The following is a 9,795-nucleotide window of genomic DNA, read 5'->3' on the forward strand; positions in this document are numbered from 1 at the left end:
TCCATGTGGTCTAAAGGTACGATTTGCATTATAAAATATGTATTTGTATTCATTTTTTTTATAAAAACATATTTATGTTTATTATGTACTTAATAAATACATATTTTTATAATTAGGTATTTTGCATACAAAAGTGTTAAAAAAAGTTTTTATATAGAAAAAAGAAGATTTTTATGTGAAAATATGTTTTTTTAATATAAATATGATTTTATAAAGAAAAAAAAAATCATATTCAAAACAAAATTTTGAAAAAAATTAAATATATGATGAATTTGTAACAAAATTTTGAAATCTAGGCCAAAAATGTTAAATTTGAACCAAATTTGTAATAAAATTTAAAATCTAGATCAAAAGTATAATTTTTAAAAGTCGGATGTAAAAGGGTCGAAATAAAATATAATTTCCGGTTTTCTGGACTTAATCGACTAAAGAAAAAGATAATGGCTAAAACGATTATAAAACTTAAAAATAAGAATTTTTTTTTTTTTTTAATAGATTTCCCTATATAAAAGTCATAAAATGCATAATTAAATAGCCAAGTTACAAAATCTCTTCCTTCAATTTTAGGGGATGTAAGATACTAGAATCGTAACTAATATAGCGAAGTGATCTCGAATTATGTTCACGTTATATCTTTTGATTACTTTAACAAGTTACAAGTTATCCTTCAAACAAACTCTACAAGAAACGAAATTTGTATCAATTTAAGCACATCAAATTTCTTTCTTAATGAGAATCACACTCACCACAACATACACATAAACCACGAATCGCCCAAATTCGAAAGTATATATGCATCAAAACTCGAAAACTGTACACCAAAATATCCCTCACCATTAGGCCCCTGTTTTTCTTTCCCAACTCTAATACAACTTATTCAGCCCTAACTGAATAAAATAAACTTAACCATCTTTTTAAACACTAGTGGACCCCACAGGCCTCGGATAAGAAACAACTTTCTTCTCATTCCCATTCCCATTCCCATTCCCATTCTCTTTTCTCACTGATTCCATTCCAACATTCTCCAATGATTTCTGCAACTCCTGAATCTGTTCCAATGCTTTAACCAACTCATCAGCAGTTGGCCTGTGTTTGGGTTCTTTCATCAGACACTTCATTGCCAGCATGGCAGCCCGCGTGGCAACTGAAGACGCGTATTGCCCTTCGATACGTGGGTCCATGATGTGAAGAATCTTTCGTTTGCTAGTTAAAAATGGCTTAGCAAATACAACCAATATCTGCTCGCCAGGTGGACGGTTTTTGTCAATGCATCGCCTACCTGTCAAAAGCTCAAGGAGTACCACCCCGAAACTGTATATATCGCTTCTTGCAGTCAAATGACCTTCATAACAATATCACACATGATTAAGTCGATTAAAAACACTTGTATACCAAAATATTAATTATTTGAGTAAATTATACGAATGGTCCCTATGGTTCGGGGTAATTTGCGCGCTTGGTCCCTAACTTATTTTTTTTAACTCGGAAAGTCCCTACTGTTTGTTTTTGTTACGCGTTTGGTCCCTAATGTTTGTTTTTGTTACGCGCATGGTCCCTATCTTACCTAAAAAAACTATTATTTAGATAGGGAAAAGTGGTGGGGTAGGGTTGGGTGTGTTTATTTAAATAAATTAAAAAATCAAGGGCAAAATAGATTTTTTAGGTAAAACAGGGACCAAGTGCGTAACAAAAACAAATAGTAGGGACCTTCCAAGTTAAAAAAATAAGTTAGGGACAAACACGCAAATTACCCAAACCATAGGGACCATTCGTGTAATTTACTCAAAAAAAAATCATTAAATAAAATTACCTGTGGCCATGTATTCAGGAGCTGCATAGCCTTGGGTACCCATAACCCGTGTAGACACATGGCTTTTACCATCAATGGGTCCATCTTTTGCCAACCCAAAATCCGAAAGTTTTGCATTGTAATTCTGGAAGCAAGTAAAGGGTAAATTCGTAAAAACACAAACTAAGCAAAGTCAATAATAAACATTAATTTGAGACATACTGAGTCGATTAATATATTGGAGGACTTGAAATCACGATATATCACTTTTGCTTCAGGACTATGTAAGTATGCAAGTCCCTTGGCAGCACCTAAAGCAACTTTAATTCTAAGGTTCCATGAAAGAGGCTGAAAATAAGAACTTCCTGTAATAAAAAAAATTATTAATAGATAATCAATTTCAGGTGGATAAATTAATTCCACACTTAATGAACTTTGTAATTTTATTTTTATCATAGCATTGTAGTTTAAAAAATTTACTCATTGTAGAAACGTGTAATGTGTTGATTTGAATTATGATGACATGACATAAGTTAACAGGTTTTTATGCCATGTCATCGACTCATCATCCACATAGGATGTACATGTGTAATATACTGATGTGCAAAAAATTATAACCTTTTTCTTTAAAAAAAACTATGGGAAATATGCAGAAAAGTCGCATTATTTTGGGAAATTTTTTGATAAAGTCTTAATTTTTTTTAACAGAAATGTCGTGATTATTTAATATTTTGCCCAAACTAACGAAAAAGTCATTATTTTTATTTTAACTAAAAATGACAAATGATCGTTGTAAAATTAAATAATTGGGACTTTTTTATTCAAAAAAAATTAGGAGTTTATCAAAAAAATTTCTCAAAGTAACAAGACTTTTCTGCATATTTCCCAAAAGAAGTATTTATATCATATAAAAAGAAGTTACCAAGTTTTTTTAGTTATATCCATGTCATTTAACTTTTTTAATTACCATTGTCTATTGCTATAAAAAGGAAAAAAAAGTACAATCTTATAGTAATAAAGAAAACTTAGAAACTTCAATTTCATATCTACCATTGCATAAAAACGAGGAACAATTGCAAAAACTCACTCCTGAAAAGATGATTTTCCAAGCTGCCACGTGGCATGAACTCATACACTAACATTCTATGATCATCTTCCAAACAATGACCGATTAATTTCACAAGATTTTGATGATTAAGCTGCCCTAAATAATTGATTTCTGCCTGCATAAACATAAACATTAAACATTGAAACCAGTTTATCATAAATTATTATAATTAATTTATTAACTAAAAATCATTCTTGTTCATAGCTTCATATACTTACCAACCATTCTTGGTGACCTTGAATGCCTTCATGATTTAACCTTTTGACTGCAATCACTGTTCCTGTACCTGGTTTTGCAGCTGTAAGTGAGTTTTCATCGATCCACCCTTTGAAAACTGAACCAAATCCACCTTCACCCAATACACTATCGGGTCTAAAATTTCTTGTAGCTGTTTTAAGAACATTAAAACTGAAAGATTTTAAATCTCCTGATTGCAAAATCTCATCTTGGCTTCTTGGGCTTCTTGGGCTTGGGGGAACTGAGGCAGATGTTACTTTACCTGTGATAAAAAGTTCCGAAATTTTAAAAAGATCTTTACAGAAAATCATGGGTTACTTAGTGATCAACATTAATCATTTGGGTCACATGATTGGTTTCTAAAGATCCAACCTTTCTGTCGATAAATAGAGGCATACAGCTTAATCATGCAAAATATATACGCCTATCGAGCTTGAAAGCAACTTTAATCCCAACAAAAAACAATATAAAATGGAATTACAGGCGATTAATCATAGAAATACAAACATATGTGTAAGTAGGAGAAAGGGGATCAATAAGCATCGAAAATTTTCAAGAAAGTTGCAAAAGCAAAAGGCCTCCGAGGTTTAAGTTTTAAAGTCTCGCTCTTTTGTGAATAAGAAAGGGAAATTGCAGTAGATATTATTAAGATCATGATTAGATGACGCGATATACTCACCATCATGCCGAGAGCTTTCGATTTTCAATCGAACACTGAAACAGGAACCCATTTTGTACCAAATCGCCGGCGTTCTTGATCGCTTCGTTCGTTCTGAGTCAAATCAGCGGCTCAAATCACGTGCTTTTTGCTGCTTCGCAGGCTAAATAACAGATAGATAAAGGATGGGTTTGCTTCTGAAGAACAGGTGATCAAACTTTGAAAAAATTCACAGGGGAATTAAAACAAACACTTGGAGGGTGTGAAAATAAACGCACACTAGTTGCGTGTTCAATATGCACACATAGTCATATTCATATATGTGTTGAATATTTTAGTCTCGGAGAATCCTTCCAGAACAAAGCCAAAGACAATAAAGTTGACTAATCTCCGTTAATTCTTCACTGCAAGTTGCTTGCCGCATGTAATATTTTCGATTTTATAAAGAAAATTGTTGAGCTGTTTTAGAAGAAAGGAGGGTGACTGTGATTAATGGAATCCAGTGAAGATTTTTATGTGAAGAACAAGAACCTGACAGAGCAGCACTTTACTAAATTCTCGCAAGATATCATCGTCTTTATACTGTTGCTCGAGTTTGACTGGTTTGTCCTTCCTCTTTTTTTCATATTTTACAATTAACCCCCCTGGACTATGACTAATTTATGCAATCAAATAAATTTGTTTATAGATGGAGCACAAAATAACATAACCTTTTACAAAAATGAAGTGTATATAAAAAGTTTGCAAAAACGACATAAATGTTTACAAAATATGGTGTCATCTCTCAAACAAATAATGGTATTTTCCATGAATTAAATAACCGTGAAATTAGCTAACATAAGTGATCTTTAAAATGCAAACAAAATTAGATAAAAAAAAAAAAAAGAAAGAAGATCGTTTAAAGTGTCTCAATCGAAGAGCACGAATTCGAATTCTTGGAATACCAAGTTTCTTGAGAAAATTACATTAAAGCAAATTAAAAAGTTATAAAATTGGCTAGCATATAATTATTTTCATAAAAAAATAAGATACGACTAAGTTAGGTAAAATGTTTGGTTTCTAAGGAAAAAAAAGCAAATGGTTTTGAATCCTTTGCTAGTTCTTGTATACTAATAGAAGTAACAAAGTAACAAGTAAATTTGAAAGAAAAAAATATGGGTGTTTGGATAGTTTTGAAAATAGCTTATTAATTTTTTATTTTTTTAGTTTTTTAAAAAGCTAATAAGCTACACAGGCGTTTGTATATTTATAAATGTTTTTAAAACATCTTTTTGGATAGAAAAAGTAAAGTTTTCAAAAAGCTAGAAAATCCTAAATTTTTAGCTTTGTAGTCATTTTACTCCTAAAAATCAATTTTTCTTATCCAAACATTTTTTAAAATCCGTTTTTCCTAAAAGCCATAAGTTAATAAACAATTTTCTTAAAAATCATTTTTGTGATAAAAAAGCTAACCCAAACACACCCATAATCTTTTGAAGAAGTAAAAACTTGAAAACCGATATATCTTAACCAATTTTGTTAAAGGAAATCTTTAAAAAAGTCATTACATTTTGAATTTATATTCAAATTAGTCATAGTATATTTTTGTAGCAATCGAGCCAAAGTTACTTGTTAATTTTAATCAATTACGGCAAATTAGTAGCTTACATGGTAACACACTTATATGACATCATACGTGGCAAGACAAGATGTACAACCAACTATGCGTTTAGGGTTTTCATATATGTTGCAGTATTTGGGGATGGATTTAAGTGAATAAGATATCAAAAATCTTCATACCCCCAATTCGTTAGCGCAAATCGATATCGTCTTTTTCTTCAAACATTCTAATGTAAGTGCGATTGTGGAGATCTATGTGGAATGTGGACATCATGGATTTGAAAGAATCCAGATCGAAGATTCTTTGGTTGCCCAAATTTCATGGTAAAGCTTCTATATTTTCCATTTTCATTACTAGTATTTGATTTAGGTTATAAATGTTGCAAAATTTTTGTTGTAGTATGAATAAAGGGAGCGAAAGTATTTTGTTGGATTCCTGGCTTTGAAAAACAAATGGTATAGAGACAAGATGTTTAAATTGGGAGCTTTTGCTAATGCTAGTGTAGTTGTTAATGCTCGTATACCTGTTAATGTGCATGTGGATGCCCTTAATGCTTATTTGCAAACGGATGCCCTTAATGTGCATGTGGATGCCCTTAATGCTCATTTACCTGTCAATGTGTCCGATTCCCCTAAATTTAATGAAGTTAGATTGCCTATGAATGTCACTATACCTGTTAATAAAGTTGGATTATGGAAGTGGATGATGTTTTGTTTGGTGTGTGTCATTATTGGGATGATGTATCGTTAGTTTGGCATAAGTTGTAGGGTAATATGGTAATTCATCATGTTATCTTTTGGTTAAGTCTTGTGGTGTAATGAAATTTTTTTGGTTAATGAAATGAGGAAATTATTGTGACTGATATGACCATTATGTGCATTCAGAATGTAATATTATCGAATGTGACCAATATGATCAAAATGACAAATATGACCTTATAACTACAGTATGTCGTAACCAACCATATTAATGGCATAACCTGATTAATATAACCAAAATGACAAATATGAACTTAAACCTATAATATACCAACCAACCATCATAAGGGCATAATCTGACCAATATAACTAAAATAACAAATATGACCTTAAAACTACAAACCAACCATCTTAAGGGTATTCACAAAGAGTTTATGTTTACAAAAGGCAAACCAATTTGCTAAAGGAATTTATAAACTATTCAAAAAATGGCATCATAATCACCAATACCCAACTATTACCCTAAATATCCTAACACCCTAATCCATCTCCACTATTAAATCTAGAGAACCACCAACACCTCCTATGTTTTTAAGCATGTTTTTAAGAATCCTCTATGAGGGTCTTCTTGTTTTAGATTTAGACACTACAACTTAGGAATCATATATATCCTGTTCTTGGGTCCATTCCTCTGTTGGTACTTGCATCTTCAGAATTACATTTTGTGTTGCAACCTCAATCACATTCATTGGTAGATCCTTAAATTCCTAATAAAGACAAAAATAAAAATAAAAAACTAAAAACCAATTACAAAATGAAAAAACTAATTAAAGTGAGTTTTAATGTATTACTAATTCAGATGTTCTATTGGAATTAGATGCTCCATTAGAATACTCTAAAAGCTCAAGTCACATTTAACATTTTTGATTCATGAAACACCATAATCAGTTTTCTTCATGGAGACATTCTATTTACACAAAATTTTCGGAATGGACAAGCATTGAAGATAATTTCATTGACACTATACAAGATTCGGACAAGAAGATCAAACAGACAGAAGATGTAGAAGGTTTTCACAGATAAACTTGGAGATATATCTTCACTACTACGAAAAAGAACATTTAATAATGATTATCACTTACATGCTCCTTGACTATGTCGACCATAATCCCAGTTCAGATCAAATAATCTACCATTATCCAATGAACAAACAATTTACATTGAATCTAAGTAATGGTTTAGTGGTTTTCTTTTCATCATCTCATGAGATCTCAATCATAACCTTATTTTGTTTTGTTCTGTTTTGTTCTTTTTATAATCATCAAATAATATCTTATTGAATAATGAACATTTATTATAAGAACCTAAATTTTAGAAAGATTTGACTTTTATTTAAATATTTAGCAAAAGGGCAAAATGGTCAATTATGAGAAAAAGATGAGATTATGAAGTTGTGACTTCATGAAAATGGCCAAAAAGAGTTTAAGTCACTTAGATGAGGTTAGATGAGTAAGTTCAAGAGAGAGTATACATGAGAAAGTACATATTGGTCAAAAGGGTAAAATGGGAAATTTTATGTTTTTAGACCATCTTTGTGAGTTAACAGATTAAGACCCATATAAAGTTAGTAAGAAATGACCCAACTAAGTTGTAGAGTATGTTTCCACCTCCGCTTGGGTATAAAGATCATAAAAAAAATAGGTTTAAGACGAAGGAGTTATGAAGGTGTGAAGATTAAAGAAAATGCCTCAAGGCTAAAATGGAATCAACTTTGAAGGCTGCTATCATACAGCTACGACGGCATGGTGATGACTTCACCATGAAACAAGGAGGGAAGATAGAGATTCAGATGTAGTTCTTCTTCATAAGAGGAAGGCAACCTACTTTACACCACGATGTGGTAAATAGGCACCATAGCGTGGTGGGCTAAAGTACGTTGCTAATGGAGATAGAGCATCACGACGTGGCAAGTAGAACACCATGGTGTGGCAATTAAATGGTTGTCGTTGACCACGGGTCAATTGGTCACAACGACGCGGTAAACCGATGACATGGAACGATGTCACATATAATAAACCCCCTAACCAATCTTCATTCTCGCAAAAAAACACTCCCATTCCTTAGAGGAGGGAGCTCCAACGATTTGGAGGTTGAACAAGGGTCAAGTGGCGGTCTAAGATGTTTATGGCTTGGATTAGACATCAAAATCTTATGAGCTAATCATCTCCTTCATCCTTAATCTTTTAGGGCTTTAATGAGGATTTATGAAATTGAATTTGATGTAAATGATTACCCTTAAGAAGCTTTTTAATTGATGTCATTGATAATGTTTAGAAGCTTTGAACAAGCTTTATGCATGGTTTCCAAGGTGAAATCTATATATGTGAAGTTAGGGTTTGAAACCCTAAACTAGTGATTATGTTAATTAATGCACTAGATGTTAGATTATATTGAATTAAGTAGTATGGGATGCTTAATTCATTGATTATATTGAATTTAGAAGTATAGAATGACATATTAGAATTATGATCATTTAATTGATCATTTTGACATTAAGAAGTTGATAAGCTCTTAATAGGTTAATACAAGTTTTAAGGAACTTGAAATGTTGTATTATTAGGCCTTAAGCAAGAGGATAAACCAAGATGTGTTATGTAACATCTGGATTTCCAGGTTAGAAATTCCATTATTTATTTTGAATAAAGAAGAGGGACTCAATGAGTTGGCGCCTAGACTTATCGAGTAGGATCGCGATTCGCTGACTGTATTAATGAATGGACTCGACGAGTCGGAAAGGGTGGACTCAACGAGTCCGTGCTAAGGTCAAAAACCCTAAATCCGCGGGCCTGAGACCTATTTAAGGGACCTTATAGCCCTCATTTGTGGCTACCAGTCCAGAGAGAGAGACCCTTGAGAGATTGAGCGAGTTGTGAGAGAGATAGAGCTAATTTGATCATTTTTGGTGTGGCTTTGCAAAGAAGAAGTTGTTTCCATCAAGAGGAGGTTAAGGGAGTTGCTGATTCGGGGTTTTCAAGCTCAGATCTTCACTGTTGAGGTAGCAAATCGAACTCTCCTTCTGTTTTGGTTAAGATCTATGAATATAGGGTTTTCTATACCCTTTTTATGGCTTGAATTGAGGAGTTTATGGTCCCTTTATGTGTTAGACTCCGGATCTGGACCCATAGAGGTCCAGAGAGCCTTATCCATCTTGCTTTATGAAGTGTTATGGAAGGAATGAACTTAGGTTGCCATTTTTGAGGCTATTTCTTCAAAAGGAACCATGTATGTGTTGCATGAGTGTAAAGGTTTCACCTTTACGTGATTAGTGGGTAAGGAAAGGTCAGATCTATAGGTTAGAGAAGCAGATATGGCCTCAGAAGGTCATTTGAGCGTTGCCGTGAAGGAAACTCGCCGAGTCCATAGGGGGACTCGACGAGTCGATTCGGGTTGCCCCGCGATTCGTGACCAGTGGTAACCCGTCGAGTGGAAGGATCACTCGACGAGTCGAGTGAGGCATTAGGAGGAGTCTGAAGACACGCATAGATTCGCCGAGTCACTCTAGCACACTCGACGAGTCTGGTCAAAGTTTGACCGTTGACTTCAGTTGACCTTAGGGTTTTGGTCAATCTGATTCAAGAGAGTTCGGGGAGGGGTAGAATGGCCTTCTACCCAATCTTTAGAGATGATACTGATGGGTTTTTGTCA

General features: G+C 33.2%; 1 protein-coding gene and 1 long non-coding RNA gene across 2 annotated transcripts; one reads left to right on the top strand and one right to left on the bottom strand.

Annotated features, from left to right (window-relative positions):
- Positions 1–693: 693 nt before the first annotated feature.
- On the bottom strand, positions 694–4,310 carry LOC111885191 (probable serine/threonine-protein kinase PBL9). Its single transcript, XM_023881470.3, has 6 exons — positions 3,814–4,310; positions 3,116–3,396; positions 2,877–3,012; positions 2,012–2,154; positions 1,811–1,934; positions 694–1,342 (listed from the first exon to the last, which is right to left on the bottom strand). The coding sequence occupies exons 1-6, from the start codon at positions 3,863–3,865 to the stop codon at positions 915–917; spliced, it is 1,164 nt and encodes a 387-aa protein (XP_023737238.1). The 5' UTR covers positions 3,866–4,310; the 3' UTR covers positions 694–914.
- A 157-nt stretch (positions 4,311–4,467) lies between these two features.
- On the top strand, positions 4,468–6,250 carry LOC128128395 (uncharacterized). The gene is made up of 2 exons (XR_008226273.1): positions 4,468–5,715; positions 5,792–6,250. It is a non-coding gene; the product is annotated as an uncharacterized LOC128128395 (long non-coding RNA).
- The last annotated feature ends 3,545 nt before the right edge of the window (positions 6,251–9,795 follow it).

Source organism: Lactuca sativa, chromosome 9 (assembly GCF_002870075.4).
Source record: "Lactuca sativa cultivar Salinas chromosome 9, Lsat_Salinas_v11, whole genome shotgun sequence".
Classification (NCBI taxonomy): Eukaryota; Viridiplantae; Streptophyta; class Magnoliopsida; order Asterales; family Asteraceae; genus Lactuca; species Lactuca sativa.

Excerpts from the sequence above, each read along its gene's own strand:
- LOC111885191 (XM_023881470.3), bottom strand. The coding sequence starts at position 3,865 with ATGGGTTCCTGTTTCAGTGTTCGATTGAAAATCGAAAGCTCTCGGCAT. Across the intron at positions 3,397-3,813 it reads CGAAAGCTCTCGGCATGATG|GTAAAGTAACATCTGCCTCA; the intron begins GTGAGTATATCG and ends TTTTTATCACAG. Across the intron at positions 1,935-2,011 it reads CCAATATATTAATCGACTCA|AATTACAATGCAAAACTTTC; the intron begins GTATGTCTCAAA and ends ACTTGCTTCCAG.